Source organism: Haliotis asinina, chromosome 15 (genome assembly GCF_037392515.1).
Source record: "Haliotis asinina isolate JCU_RB_2024 chromosome 15, JCU_Hal_asi_v2, whole genome shotgun sequence".
Lineage (NCBI taxonomy): Eukaryota > Metazoa > Mollusca > Gastropoda > Lepetellida > Haliotidae > Haliotis > Haliotis asinina.
Genome location: NC_090294.1, coordinates 44,329,160 through 44,346,042, shown reverse-complemented (window position 1 = coordinate 44,346,042; position 16,883 = coordinate 44,329,160). Strand labels below are relative to the sequence as shown.

At 38.0% G+C, this 16,883-nt stretch overlaps 1 protein-coding gene across 1 annotated transcript; it reads right to left on the bottom strand.

Moving 5' to 3' along the window:
* Positions 1-12,922: 12,922 nt before the first annotated feature.
* On the bottom strand, positions 12,923-16,158 carry LOC137265597 (DNA-binding protein P3A2-like). The gene is made up of 3 exons (XM_067801026.1): positions 15,979-16,158; positions 15,496-15,568; positions 12,923-14,104 (listed from the first exon to the last, which is right to left on the bottom strand). The coding sequence occupies exons 1-3, from the start codon at positions 16,105-16,107 to the stop codon at positions 14,007-14,009; spliced, it is 300 nt and encodes a 99-aa protein (XP_067657127.1). The 5' UTR covers positions 16,108-16,158; the 3' UTR covers positions 12,923-14,006.
* Positions 16,159-16,883: the final 725 nt, after the last annotated feature.

Genomic DNA, 16,883 nt, shown 5'->3' with positions numbered 1-16,883 from the left:
TTGCAGATCTTTAACTCTAAAGTCACGGCCATATGGTGTTGGCTAAAGAACTATAGGACCATGTTTGATGTGTAGACCTGGTTGGAGTAATAACATACGACGGAGTGAGTGAATATGGTTTTATGCCTCTTTTAGCAATAATCCAGGGCAATGTCAATAGCAATGAAATGGGATTCAAACACAGTACCCATTATGGGCCATGGCGTAATGAGCGAAAGCCTGAACTACTAGGCTTCCTCACCATCCCAGCAAGCAGTACTTCATAGGAATCATATATGCTACTCAAACTTACACAGAACCCATGGGATTGGGTGGTCAAACTCTCTGACTTGGTCTGCACACGACATCGTATCCCAGTTGTGAAGATCGATACTCATGCTGTTAACAGTGTATGAAACTTTTTAAATACCCAGCAAGTCCACAGGGCTAATAACTGAAAAATGTTGCTGGCCCTGTCAACGTGTAACCAGCCCTGAATTTCAGATTGGAAACTGAGATAAGGTGTTAAAATAATGTAATTAATGAATTGATGTGTGATTGTTACATACTATCTGAAAAGAACAACACTGTTCATTGGCTGAAAACATTGTCTAGACCAATCAGATTTAGTTTACATAAAAGGCTTGGCTCATCTATTTAAGTTATGATTTGATTGATCATGAACAAAACAGACATCGTCTAGCTACCACATTTGTAAATTATTTTCGAAATATTTCCCACAGTCAATGACATGGACAAACATATACTTTTTGAAACTGTATTGGCCCACAGGGCTGGCTATAAAATAAAGTTGTAAGCCTGCCATGTAACTAGCAAGCAGTGGGTAGACACTATTTCATACAATGCTGCTAATCACTAGATTGTCTGGTCCAGATTTGATTATATACAGAATGCCACATGCACAGTATAGCTGAAATATTGCTGAGTGCAGCATTAAACACAAAAAAACCAAAGAAAACAAACCCTAAAAAAAAAACACAAAAGAAAATACAAAAATAAAAAATCCCAGGAAATTTGCACCTGGTAAATACAGTGCATGTAGTGCAGAAATACCATTCATGCTTTTGATTTTAATTATATAGCATGTGGCATAAATATCTCATGACGTAGATTGATGTTCTGTCATGTTTCTTTTGCTTGTTGTATAACGCCAAACTGTTTCAGATAAACAATAGAAATCTATAAACAACTGAGTCAGACAATCCAGTGATTGATATAATGAGCATCAATCTACACATTCGGCACAGGGAGACATACATGAACCAAGTCTCTGAAACTGACAGATCCCTATAGTCAACAAGTGTGGATTGTTGTGGATCTTGTCTTACCTGGATCTTCATGGGTTATGTGCAGTTCATAAGAACATTACTAAGACAAGTGTGTACAGAGATGGCCACAGTCATGTACAATACTCTGGTTCTGTTTTGTCATATCATCTGCTGAAATCAGAACCTAAGAGTCTGATTCATTCAAATATATTTTCCTCTCAACAAACCCGAGGTGATGCTTGATTGCCTGGCGTTCTGAAACAGGAACTGTAAAAAAATTCAACAACTGTTATCAGATTGAGTGCCCATTCAAGCAAACAACTGGCAACAGTGTAGACATAGATGTATACACTATACATAACATATACATGAATGTGTACATCATGTATACATGACATACAGTAAAACTGTAACAGCCATAACAATTAAAGCGTCTACACCACTGAATAATGAAAGCACATTTGACCTACTGCAGGCAGGTGCCCTATCACCACCCATCAACAACCCATGAACGATATGCCCACAGTCAACACCTATTAACAAAAACTATACCCACTCTGAGACAAATGGAATGGTCAAGGCGCTGTCATACACAGGTGTACTGGACTTAAACAAAGACCAAGGTCATAAAGGATGCAACTGACTACAAAAAGGTCAGTGATGATGAATGTGACAGACACAAGCCAAGGTCAAGGTCATAATGAATGTTAGAGACACGAGCCAAGGTCAAGGTCATAATGAATGTGACTGACACAAGCCAAGGTCAAGGTCAAGGTCATAATGAATGTGATTAAAGTCATATTAGCCATTGCACAATGTTTGTGACTAATGCTATTTGAATAAGAAGACAAGGTTGCACACTTAGAAAAATTGTCTGGGACTCATCTTATCTTTACTGTCAGAATCTAGGGGTGGACGGAGAGTTGGGGAATGATAGGGTATGTTTTGGAAACAAATTGTCATAAAGATCTAGACTTGCTGTGCACGTTCCTGTCCTCAAAAAATATATTGTGAAAGACATTAAAAGAGTTCAATAGTAACTCCCCATATAAAGAATGTATGGTCACTAATGAAACTCCCAATCTGTTAGTAGTCAGTGAGTGCTGGCCTAAGACATACTAGTATACTGGCAAACTTGCGACCACCACAACATGAGGTTCCTCAGATCATGTCTACTTGCATCAAAGATAATTTTTTAAAATGTTTTGATGAAAACTAATGAACAGTGCTTTTTGCCAGCTAGGGATGATATACTGAGAGAGAGAAATAAATGGTGACAGGAAAATTCCAGCTTTCCCTTAATATTTTCCAGTTTTCATCACCAGCTTTGAATAGCGCTGTGGTGATGAATGCTGGAATATAATAAAGGAAAGCTTGAATTTTCCAATGATCTTTTATTTATTTCTCTCAGTATAGGTACTCTATTTTGGCCTGAAGAAATGATGTTAGCATCTGGAAAGGGTGGTTGAATGGGTAAGATGGAGTACTTGACAGGGTGATGGATGGGGTAGTGAAGGGGTAGTGAAGAGATGGATGGAGAGTCTGTAAGGGGTGGGCAGAGAGGATGGTTGGCCTATAAAGATGTGGGTGGTTCAGGCTGTGATGGGGTGGGTGGATGGACTGTGACTGGACTGAAAGGTGGTGGGATATATCAGGTTTTTTATCACAAAAAGCTTGCATCATAACTACAACAAAAGCAGACGCGAAGATCACACACCAGCTTTACAGTCAGTACAACATCAGCATCAGCTAGGTTACATCAGGCAACTATCACTATACTATTTACATACAACTATCTGTAGCATTTCAGCGGAAAACATGACACATGAGATATTCAGTAATTCCCAACAGACATTACAACTATCATGAAGGACTGCTGACAAAGTAAAATTTTCAAAATTTGCAAGGGATATCAGCAAAACATTTAAGTTAGATATTTATGAAACTGATTAAGAACTGAACATTAGGTATTAATATTTGTCTTACTCTGTCAGGATCAATACATAGGGTTAACATGACATGGTGCAGAATAAACATATGATTTTGTATTCTCAACATAATGTCAAAAGTGAATATTGGAAGCAATTTTAAAACTAAATATATACTGAACAGTAAAAGAAATGTGGCTCTGGATTTTTGTCAAGTTTTTCAACAGAAGACATAAACATGAAAGCTTAGTCTTATGGGATTTAATTTTTTTTCTATATTTGTGCTTCTTTTGCTGTTCAGTATACTTTTACTGATGTTGCTCTTTTCACATAGCTTCCTTTTATGACCCTTGACAAGAGGCATAAAGACAACCTGCATCACATTCAGACACGATACAGGAACAAGGTTCGGTAACATCAGGCATATCATCAAGTTATGTCTTCATGTCAGGTCGCAAGGGCAGATAAGCTTAAGCGGAGCATGTATTGGACATTTAATTCTTGAGAAACTCCCAATCACTTGTCTGGTCCATACAAACCTAGAAAATTAATCAGACTGACTCTTTGGTTCAAATCTGACATCACAGAATCCTTACACATTCAGGGGATGTAACTCTGCAAAGCAAATTTCAGGGTGTAAATAACTGGCCATCCATGATCCAGGTTTGTTTTGAACAAACACTTGGAAAATGAGTTAATAAGTAAATATGTTCAACACAATGCAGTGAGGCAGCCAACACTTTTGTGACACAGGATTTAGATCTGTTTTAAGTGAGCAAGCTGAGTTTTTACGTCCCACTGTGCAATAATATTGATGGCAGAGATCTGTTTTGAGGGTATTCTGGACCCAGCAGTGTGATATATGGGATGCAAACAACTTTGATATCAGTAGGGGTATACTGATACATAAACAATTCTTCTATTAATAAATTTTAAAAATATTCTTGCATTCATTACATTAAGAATCATACCATTTTTACACTGCTTTTTTAATTTCTCAGTGCTTTTGACATTTTCACTTTTGTAGTTTTTGACATCATGATGAGAACAGTCTGACTCAGTAGGTGTTTGAGATTCAGCTGATCCGATACTTAAACAACATAATTTTCTTATAGCTGATATCCCTGTAACATGTATGTGATTGTCTCTGCAGTGACAGTGAAGGTCCGTGAAGGTCAGTAAAGGTCGATGAAGGTCAGTGATGGTCAATGAAGGCCAATGAGAGCTTCCTGTGTACATGTACATGAAACTCACCAACAAACTGAAACAACTCTCATACATTGTAGTTTTATCAATAAACATCTGTCGGCAAGTTTTGTGATGACCATGAAAATCTCACAAAACAAAAAATTGTAGTTTGATTATGTTGCCCGATCACAGTAAATAAACAATGACCATACTTCTAGCACTAATATCTACTTTCATAAATGCTTTTATGGTTTAGCAACGCAAACACTTCAACACTTTTATAGGCAACATTCCTTAGTACCTGGTTGTGTAGTAAAACGATAAAAAACAAAAGATGTTTACATGTGACATACAGAATCCATTTCAAGATGGCCGCAAACCTGTGTGACCTGTTCCATGAACAATATTGCACTTGTGTCATGTAATCTGAATGTTAACTGGTTGGAGGCCTTTTTGATTTACCTCTTGCTAATTTGATTTCTGGGTTCAAAATTATTCTGCAGTAAAATTAATGACTTTACATTTACACCATGACAGGTATGCACAAAATATAAGATCTATATCAGCAAACTTAATGGATTACAACTTCGTCTATTATATGAGTATGACGTTTCGATGTACATTCTGGTAGTGTTATCAAGCAGGACAATACCTGAATCTGTATCGAAACATCATGTAATAAAAGAACGTGTTATCAATAAAGTTTCTCAATACTGTACTTAGCAACTTTTAAAATGCCACTCAAGGAAGTACCAGATCCAGAGTTTTCAGATTTCCAGTTTTGTAGAAGCAGCGGTGGCTGAGTGCGTTTGATCACCAACTTTGTAACTGGCTATTAGGTGGTTCAGGCTGAAAGTCAAATAGGACTTTATGCAAAAAAGAACTTAAATTGATACTTAAGTGAGAAAGTGTAATCCCCAATACAGCATATGTTAGTCTGTGTGGTGCTCTGGGAATATATTGTATACAGAGCCATGAAGTACTGTCAGTGGGTCTACACTACTGTACAAATTTGTCACATGTTTGTCATGTTCAGTCAGAGACTGATAGAAATGATCACTCTTCAAATTGTGACAAATAAATGAAAAATAATTGAGAAACACCTTCATATGGAAAAATTATGTTCTGTGATTTTTGCCACTTTGCCATCAGTTAAAGAGTATTTTGTCAGTATTTGATATTTTAATGCAAAAGCCCTACATCAGGGATCTTAAATTTCCATGAATCCCACGGATAAATGCAAATTAATCGATCCTGGACCCGGTTGAGGGCTTGCGGCTCCCAGGCACCAAGCTGATTTTAAATCACTTTCATCTGTTGCCATCCCGGCCATATACAGTTCAACCATGAAATTAATTGACTTGATTAACAGTTTAAAGTTTACATTCTAAAACATGTACACACAATTATTAAGGCAGTGTTTTTCAAGGTGAATTATTGACAAGCCTTTGCATGTGTTAATGACAGGTGCAATTAGTAGGGTAGATACACTTGTCTTTTCACAAACACCTGATATCAACACCAGTTGGTTCTGATTACAGAGTTGGAACTGTAAAAATTAATCAGTTTTTAGTGAGAGATTTCTCCTCATGAATATGAAAAGGTCTTGTCACTTTAAAACCATGTTACTTTTATAATCCTTATTCAGTTCATGAATCAACAATGGTCACAAACATGGATATATACTCAAACTAAGGAGTAAACAATCTAGACATGTAAATTACAATAAAGGCTAAACAAACACATAACAATGGCAGCCATTTTGAAAACAAACTACAATGGTTCCGAAGCTCACCTTCACTGGACAATGAGAATAAATCCTCAAATGTTCTGAAGACATCATTCAATATATGCACTAAAAACAGATGCTAAACTTGAGAAACATTGAGAGAATGCCCCTTAATACACAATACTATTCTTTCTATCTCATACAGTTCCAAACATGTTAAGAACATGGAATATATTCAAACAAAACTAGTCTTAAAACAAAACAGCTTAGCATCAGCACAAGCATCAGGTAACTAGTTGACAAAACAGTTGACCCAGAGGTGTGGAAATAGGTAAATCACTTACTTATTGTATTCACAAGCTAATCAATAAAAATATATTGCATGAATTGCACATATTATTGCTGTAAAAACAATTTTTGAATTCTTTTTATGAGTTAAATTTTTGGCAAATGCAAAATCCACAAAGGAAGAACAGGTGTGTATAAAAACAAAAGTGGAGGATGTCTTTTCATCAGAAATCCATAAAAATTCTGACATGAAAATATATCTGGAAATATATGAGATGTAGTGTTTAAAACACTCCATAAAAAAACCCTATTACAGTGATTATATTGCTTTTATGTATCAACAAAGAGGAATACTGTCAAGTGTTGACAAATATCTCATATTCATCGATCCATTTATGCAAACAGGATAATAAACATTGAAATATGAAAATAGACTGGGTATGTCATTATCAAAGTTGTCAAAGATGACATAAGTGCATGACTGTATTACGTCATATATCCTTCTGTAGTTCAACAATATATCGGGCTGGACAGACAGGGGATAGATAGGATGTAGCAGGTCTTTGACCTGTCTTCTTGTTTTCTGTTGATTCATGTTGCACTCAGCGATTTTCAAGTTGGATTATGGTGATTAGAGATTTCTTAACTCACAGACACAACTATGGCATGATGACCTACACAATCAAGATGACTCTTGAAATTAAACCCACAACATCCTTGCATGCCTAAGGGACAAAACTCTGCATAATGCATTGATAACAAGGCCATCTCGGCCCCTCAAATTGATGAAGACAGTTTCAACAAGACAAAATTTTCAGTATTGTATTGTAGCATGACAACAATATTTAACAGACATGGCTTTATAACATGGAAAGATATCAGAGTTACATAGTGAATATGGTTCCTATGGCCTATCAAGTCGAAGAATTATTTCATTTCAAATTAATACTATCAGGTTTCAATGTAAGCTGATTGTTTCAAATGTTAAATTATCCAAGCATGGAATACTCCCTTAAATCTGACATGATCATAAACATTGTAAAGTGACAAACTAAATGTCCACATAAAACCTCTTCCCTCTACATCAGATCCAAACAATTTGTAGCTTGAATGGTTCAGGTAAATATTAATCAAATTTTACATTTGATTAAATATGGTGTCTAGCTCATCAAGCCCAAACTGGATGGAGTAATATAAGATTGAATGCAGTGCAGAGTCAGAGAAATTTCCAGAATGAAATTTTCAACCAAACAGAAAATGGTTTCACTTGTTTGCAGTCATGGCTATTTCTGTCCTGTGGTGAACCATTAGTCTTCAGCTGTAGAAGAATCTGGGAACATTACAGACATTATGGGAACAAAATCAGCCTCATGAAAAGCATCCAAATATCTGACTCTCAGTGCATCACCAAATGGGTCAAATTAGAATGGAAAGGGCTATAACTTATTTAAAATAATTTCCTGTTGTTAAAATCATTATCAATATCATCATCATCTTGAAATAAGGCATTGGCCATATTGTGCAGTATACAAAATAGTCACTTGTATATTCTTGAATCATTTTCCAGAATTGTGTACCAATATTGCAAGCCAATGTTTTAATGCAGCCCGGCCATTTTCAACTATCAGATGCATCACTTTTTTGTGGTATGTTGTCTGAAGTCTGCACTACGGGCAACTCTGTCAAGATACAGTCAAGATGCAGTCAAAGCACCATGTATAGCGGTAATGGAGGGACCATTTCATACTCATTTTGGTTTTAGGATGGAAATATTACACTGGCAGAGGTTTTGTTGAAAAATACATATTTTTTTCTCTTAAACATTATTGACATCTTGAACAGATAATTTGCCCAAAACATTAATTCAGTTCCTCCTTTCACACATATGAATCTGTATGTCTTCACAGCAGTGGCCCATCAAAGTATACTGACTGGTCCCTATACATAGTTGTCTGGAAGCAGTACTACTGGTTCTCCATTTGTCAGCAAACTGTACTATGTGCCCCAGTGTTGCCTGATACTATGTGTGACTAGCCATCTGGGCTATAACTTTCTTCTTGACCCGACACTCTGCAGCCGTTATCTTGTTCCTCAAGGCCCTCTTTAGCATTGCCACGTCAGCTCCAGGGTAGTTTAACACTGTGAAGTCTGCAACAAATACATTCTGAAATACACCATACATCATTTTATTATCCTTAAGATAAATTTGTTAAATTCTGATTGGTTAATAGTCAATAAAGAAAAAAACATCTAGGTGGATTTGTATAAACTGTATACCCTGTCAAATTTGTCACATGACAGACTACATGGATTGTGCGATTGACCTTGACCTTAGATAGAATGTGGCTGCCAAACGGCTGGTCACTTCAGAACTTTAGAGTTGGCTTGAGTGAGTGAGTGAGTTTGGTTTTATGCCGCTTTTAGCAATATTCCAGTGATATCACGGCAGGGGACACCAGAAAATGGGCTTCACACATTGTACCCATGTGGGGAATCGAACCCGGGTCTTCGGCGTGACGAGCGAACGCTTTAACCACTAGGCTACCCCATCGCCCCAGAGTTGGTGTGAGCATATTAACAGAGTAATAAAATTGTTGCTATAATTTTTTATTTCTTTTTGTGTCACTAAATATATCCCCAAAATAAAATGTTTCTGTATTTCACTACTTGTTGTACAAAACCTCAAATTTCATAGTTTATACTAAAAACTCCTGAGTTATCTCGCTTTATGACTGTTCAGAAAAAATCATGGGAAAATGGTTTAACTCTCATTCTGCCAAAGGTTGGATGTTTTTTAAAGATAAGCTAAATTAAAATACCTTAACAGTAATAATTTCATTACTTGGTGTTCTGAAAGGGTGTATGGGACTGTAAGACATTTGTAAATTTCCCATTTCCTGACATGCAGCAACGATATACTTCCTTGTGAAATAGCTTTTATAAAACATGAGTTGATTGCCATGTGAAGTGACTAACAAGGTATGCAAAGCGTACATGGTATAAAGGTGTGTATCAAACTGTCTGCACTATTTACCCAAAGTTGATGTGACCAAGGTTTGGTTGGTTTGTTGTCAAATGCTGCATTCAACAATATCCCAGCTATATGAAAGCAGTCTGTAAATAAATGAGTCTGGACCACACAATCCAGTGATCAGCATCAAGAGCACTGATCTACACAGTTGGTGATGCGTGAGTGAATTTAGTTTTACAACACGTTTAGCAATATTCCAGCAATATCACACCAGGGGAACAAAAGAAATGGACTTCACACATTTTACTCATGAGGGGAATCAAAGCCAGGTGTTGAGCATGATGAGTGAACACTTTAACTACAAGGCTACCCCACCACCCCTAATACACAATGGGGATGAGCAGACCTGTGTCAGCTAAGTCAGCGAGCTTGACCGCCGGATCCTTTCAGTCGCCTCTCATGACAAGCATGGGCTGCTAAAGACCAACTCTAACCTGGATCTTCACAGGTGTGAGTAACATGGTACACAAGGATTAACCAACATACAGGTGTGTAATGCAGACTGTCAGCAATTCTTATATGATATCCAGGTGTGTAGCAAGGTGTGAAATGCTTACCCAATATACTGGAAATGATCTGAGGATCCAACAGTTTCTTGTTGTTGACCCCAGTTAAGTTTGACCCCAGGAGTTCAGAGGTCGTGTAGAAGCAGTTGAGTAGGTAGTTAGCACAGGCAGTGGATGACACTTTGTTTTTGGCACGGGCAATTTGGAGTGGGAACACGTAGATACCTCGGCCCACCGACAACTCCAACATCTGAGGAGAAACAGTGCAATAATGAGTGAGGGTGTTTAAGTGCTGTTTTAGAAAGTATTTTAGAGACAACAATGAGGCAGATTATAGATATTTTCAGCATGTGCAAAACACATCAGGTTGGTTACAATACTGACAAAACAAGGTGTGGTGCTAAAATCCATGATAAATGGATCCTTGCATTTCAAATTGACACAGCTGTGTACAGCAAATACAAGTGCCATGGATAAATGAGCATGTGCCCCTGAAACCAAATGTCTGTCTAACTGAAACATGAATCATTAGGACAAGGAGTCTGGGCAGGAGCCTGGGCAAGCACAGACTGATTATTGCCACCCCTGTTAGAGTTACCTCCCATGTTTTTGATAGACGATCAGTTTGGCCATGCAAGGTAACTATTTGAAGCTGAAATCAAAACTTGATGCACTGAAAGCATGTAGGATTTTCAACGTCTGTCCTTTGAGTCAACAATTAAGGTGTAGATGACAGTGATGATGTTAAGGATTAATGTCTAACAGATTCATTGAATGTCATTTCAACAGGCATTCAGATGGCTGTTTTCACATGTTGGGTTTGTGAAGAACAGGACATGAAGGGACTCCATTGAAAAATGTTGTGAATGACCTGTGAAATCAGTAAATGTGTTGTGGTCAACATGTTTCCTTAATACCATCAACATGAAGGCACCTATCTATTTCAGACAATGAAGGGTAATATCTGTACAGGGTAGCAATTCTCCAAACTACCATAGCTTTACAAACTTCTTAAACCCATTCTGAACACGCTGGCTAAGTTCAATGTTCATAATTCTTAGGGCTACGAACATTTAGGAACAAGGGCCCTGGTAATCAATGCATTGTCAAATGAGAATCAAATTATATAAATTTGAGTAACGTTTTTATAACTATACTACTCAAAGAAAATAAGGATTTGTCAATTCTTTCATTTCACTATCGTTAACATGTCAATGGCATAGACTTCTCACTGTAATTTTCACTGTAATTTATCAAGAACCACATTGCAATCAATGAGTCTTGGCACCATGTTGTTGGTACTAACAATATTGAGGCTGGTTTGGAAACTTCATTCTGATGGGTTAATTCACTAGCTTTGCAAAACAAATCTGCTCATGAAAATCAAAGCCACGTAATTTCAGATTGCAAGAACCCTGGGATTTGATCCTTGATTAATGAAGTTTACCGAAACGCAAGTCCTAGAGATGTTTGGTATACACGTTACAGTCAGACTGTGAAATCAGTTATCTAGATGACTAAAAATTTCAGAAATTTTGCTCAATGACTAAGGAGGTCATCCATTTCACGTCATTTAGTGTGACAACAGTCAATGTGCTACTTTCATTTCACTTAATAACTAAATCTACCACAATTTCGACATCACTTATTTGAAACTATTGAGGCAGCGACTATTGTGAAGCATTTACATGTTTGTTTGACACATGCAGTGTCCAGGGCAGTCACACCTCACAAACTCCTGTCCATCACATATGGTTGGACTAAATGAACTTTCATGAAATTACTGAAATTTCTAGCCATTTCACGAAATGACTGATTTAGCAATTTGACTGTGACATATATAGACACAACATGAATACTACTGGCAACTTGAATTTCTCTGATAGCAGGATCGATAATGAGCAAGGGATTTTAATGCTCAGATTTCAATAATTCTCTTGAATGCAAATGTTCAAAGGCCAATGAATTTGTTCCCCCAATTCCAAATTTTGAACAAAATACATGTATCTTATTATTTTTCCTCCAACTGCTGGCTAGTTCATAGTTTCAGAGGTCTAGGTAAATCCTTCAACATTTCTGTTCAATTTTGTTCGTTTATTTTCCAACAAATGTTCACAATTTACACAATAACTTGAACAATACAACGGATTCACAAAAGACATCAATAATAACAAGAACATTGGAACATTTACAGTAACATTATTTACAAACAACATTCATCTGCCACATTAACTAAACTTGTAGAGCATGGCGTTGGCACATCGTAACGAGGCACACAACTTTGTAGGATTCACGATACCTGCTAACATTAAATTCTATCATGAATTCTTATTCTAACTGGTCAACCAGGCAAATAAGTACAAATCTAAGTTACAAAATACTGAATAGTGGCTACTACCACTGCTGAAAATAGGTGTGGTGGTTCACAAAACATTTGTGGATTGGGTGGATTTCATTCCAGACTAAACTTTCCACATCAGACTCAGAAGCAGCAGTCTTGCTAGAGTCATCTACTTGTTTTACATGTATGAATAGGTCAGAGTTAATACTGGGTTCATGTGCTAGTCCTCCTCTTAGAAAGTGTGACAAAGGTGAAGGATAATGTGTGGTTCACCTGTGTGAAAGGTTGGTGTATGGTTCACCTCTGGGGCAGGTGACAGTTGGTATGTGATTCACCTGTGTGAAAGGTGAAGGTTGGTATGTGATTCCCCTCTGGGGCAGGTGACAGTTGGTATGTGATTCCCCTTGTGTGAAAGGTGAAGGTTGGTATGTGATTCCCCTCTGGGGAAGGTGAAGGCTGGTATGTGATTCCCCTTGTGTGAAAGGTGAAGGTTGGTATGTGATTCACCTCTGGGGAAGGTGAAGGTTGGTATGTGATTCACCTCTGGGGAAGGTGAAGGTTGGTATGTGATTCACCTCTGGGGAAGGTGAAGGTTGGTATGTGATTCACCTCTGGGGAAGGTGAAGGTTGGTATGTGATTCACCTCTGGGGAAGGTGAAGGTTGGTATGTGATTCACCTTTGTGAAAGGTGAAGGTTGGTGTGTGATTCACCTGTGGGAAAGGTAAAGGTTGGTGTAGGATTATGATTTGGATTTTGAGTTTGGGGCAATGTAAGAGGACCAAGTAGGCTTCAAGGAACATGTACAAACCTGAAAATACTTTGTTAAGTGTCGGGTATAAACCATGTATGATGAATAAATTCAACCCTGACATCTCTGTCAGCCCGTAGCACTGTGGCAATATTTTTCAGTTGATTCCAAACACTCAAATATCATCATGTTGATATTAGTATAGAGTCAGGAAAAAGTAAAACTGGGAAATAGTTCTTACTTTGAAAAGTAAACCGTGGGAGCAAACAAAAACCTCAAAAGCAGCTATTCTAGGAAAGAGGCTATGTCTAAAATTTAGTGAGGAGCACCCTTTAGGTTTATTAGGCCAGATCCTGGCTAAAGATGATTCCATTAAGTAACATCAGGCAGAGGTGAATCTGAATCAGACAATCCAGTGATTAACATCATGAACACCAGCCTAGAGTGTGAGTGAATGAGTTTAGTTTTACGCCACACTCAGCAATATTCCAGCTATATGGCGGCGGTCTGTAAATAATTGAGTCTGGACCAGACAATCCTGTGATCAACAACATGAGCATCGATCTGCACAATTGAGAACAGATGACACATGTCAATTAAGTCAGCGGGCCTGCCCATCAAATCCCGTTTGTTGCCTCTTAGGATCTTAGGACAAGCACAGTCGCCTTTTATAGAAAACATGGGTTGCTGAAGGCCTACTCTACCCCAGGACCTTCACGGGTCAACTTCAACTGATTTTAGCTCTATGCACATTCCCACACACCGCCATATGTATGTCAGTGCTATAACTGCGAACGTTTTGGTAAAGCTGATTTCAGAACTATGAGAGAATCATGATGACGGATCAAACATATCACAAACAACGAAGGTCCTAGAAGTAGTCAACACAGAGTCACATACATAGCTCATGCTATTGTTCAAAACTGTATCACAAATTTCATTCAAACTTCATCAAACTGGATGAAATCGTATCTTTGATCAGCAAACATTTCTGTCTATGATCCAGGTATCGGGGTCGTATCCATGGTGACGATAAGCTATCAGTATGATCTTCTTCAGAGTCTCCGTCCAGTTTCCTGAAACAAGATGGAAGGTATGCCAGCATCATGATGGTGTTGTGATTTACATGTTGTAGAGGATTCTCCTTATTTATGGTGGCTTACAAGACTGACCAAAAATAAAGAGTGTTTCTGAAAAATGAGGTGCTGAAGAAGATGCTCTCCCTCATCAGCTGACACATTTACTGACATATTATTGAAAGAAGAGGCAAATTAAACTCTCACTCTCAATGCAAGTCTCAGTAATACACATAGATGGGTTCTCACTCTAGTAGTGAGGAATTCACTATTGCAATTCATTCGGTAAGTATTAATGAATATACAGATAATTTATTCAGATACACACAGGAATTCATTTAGGAATTAATTCACTGCTCACACTTGGGAGAATTCACACAAAAACAAACTCAAGGGATCACTGACTAACATAGGAATCCACTACCAAAGAAGTATATTTAGGCTGTGTTGTAAAGTAGCCAAAATTTCAGCCAGAGAACTGGGCCCCGTTTCACAAAGCTCTCGTAAGCCTGAGGTCTCGTAACTTTTCTCGTAGCATCCGTAGCTCCTGTGTTACAATATAGGAGGTACAATGGCTACGAGAAAACTTACGAGTTCTTAGGCTTACGAGAGTTTTGTGAAACGGGCCCCTGGTCTGATAACTCTCACATGTCTCCAGATCAGTTGGATTGTTGCTACTCCAGAATTTACTGGTTTTAGAAAAATAACGAGAGGGTTAATAAGAGAAGGCAAACTGGTTAATGTTTTCAAATCAAGGCTTTAGTCCTTATACTCTAGGTCAGATTCGTCCAAGACCATCGGGCATGCAACATTTTAAAACTGCCAGTCAGGTCCCGGATTGTCCCAGGTGGGAGTTTGCAACACTGATTCAGGGGTTCACCCAGAATGTGCTCATTCCAAGTCTCACTCAGAAAACCAATGAAGGTCCCTGAGTAGAATAGGTCTTCAGCAACCCATGCTTGTCATAAGAGGCGACTAATGGGATCGGGTGGTCAGGCTCGTTGACTTGGTTGACACATGTCATCAGTTCCCAATTGCGCAGATTGATCACTGGATTGTCTGGTCTAGACTTGATTATGTACAGACCGCAGCCATATAGATGGCATATTGCTGAGTGCGGCATAAAACTAAACTCACTCGATCACTCACTCACTCACTCAGAAACAGAGGAATATACCTCCTTAGAATCCACTCATTCAGGAACCCTGGCGCACAGCTCATTCAGAATCTGAGGAACCCACTAAATAGCCATGACTCACACAGGAGCTCATTCAGTATCTCGAAGGAAGCCTCACAAGACCTAAGGAATGCACACTCTAAGGAACTAGATCAGGACCATTCTTAAACAGGAAGTTAGGATCACCCAGATGTGAAGTGTGTGAAGAGTTTACCTGTGAATCCTGGTGGGCGTCTGCTGGGGTCTCTCCATGGCACTTCACGTGGCCAGAACACTGGTTGTTTCTCCTGAAAAAAGAGCACCATCTACAGACACCACCACAAAACATGCAATGGAAGACACAACTAACACATTCATCAAAAGTTCAAGCTTCCAAATCAGACGGGATTCTGATCAGGTTCAAATCATAACCCATACAGTTCTTCAATCACTAAAAGAGCATTAATCAGTCAAATATGTTTGTTTTTAAACTATAGAAATATTTAGCAAATAATAAAATGAAAACAGTATTTATCCCCAAAAAATGAATTTTATTTAAGAATGGTTTAATGATAGACACAGATATAAACTGTTCAGAAGAAGACTAAAGTCTCATTTAAAAAGTCAATTTGAAAAAAAAAAATTGTTTTCAGATATGAGCAATCTTTAAAGTATGTACATAATATAAAATTATCTATTTTCACTATTTAAAACCTACCTCCTTTCCATATCCAATGTTCCCACTTCCGGCTGACTTGGCGAGGACGTGAGAGAGATACCGCCGTACGATGGCTGTGTTCCACTGACGGGGGAGTTTCCACAAATCTACCCGACCTACGGAGGACATGTTTACAGTCGGCTGTGTCTCCAGCTTAACATCATGCACGTCAGTGTCCAACCCGACCTGCATTACAACCACACCGGCCCTCAGAACATACCCCACACGAGCAGATCGTTCATGTGCTAATACAATGTCATCTCAAGTCTGTTGATGTTCAGTGCAACTAGTTGTATGGAATATGGTGCTATGAGGTTTGGACATATAGTCAGGGGCAATAACTTATGAAACATATGAGGTATAAGTCAACTGTTGTGCTTCTCCTTCAAGGCTTTGTATCATAAAAGTGTTTATGTTGATAAAATATTGAATGTAACTTCATACAAGATATGAATATCATTTTTTGGGGAATGTTTTTACTTGAATGTTTTTAGTGTTCTTGAAATACACTTTTTTCTGATTCATAAAAAGATAAATCTCTTCAAAAAGAATTGATAATTTTTTATGATCAAGAGATGGTACATGTAGTTTAACACCGCAGGTGATCATTGTAACTGTAGTGAAAGAATATGCATTCATCCTGGGTGATCAATAGTTTAAGAATAAACTATCGTCTAACAGTGAGTGTGTATGTGTTTTTACACTGCTTTTAACAAAATTCCAGCAATGGAACACAACAAATGGGCTTCACACATTGTGTCAATGTGCGGGATTGAACCAAGGTTTTCAGCATGATGGGGGGATGGTTTAACTACTGGGCTGTCGCCCTCCACTGTCAAAGAATATATCTTCATACTGTGTGAGTAATATGTTAAGAATAAACTCTCTTTTTCTAATAATGAATC

Bases quoted from the DNA above. Each gene is read 5' to 3' on its own strand.
- LOC137265597 (XM_067801026.1), bottom strand. From the start codon at position 16,107: ATGTCCTCCGTAGGTCGGGTAGATTTGTGGAAACTCCCCCGTCAGTGG. The intron at 15,569-15,978 runs GTAGGTTTTAAA...CTCTTTTTTCAG, and splicing joins ACATTGGATATGGAAAGGAG to GAGAAACAACCAGTGTTCTG. The intron at 14,105-15,495 runs GTAAACTCTTCA...ATCTTGTTTCAG, and splicing joins ACGCCCACCAGGATTCACAG to GAAACTGGACGGAGACTCTG.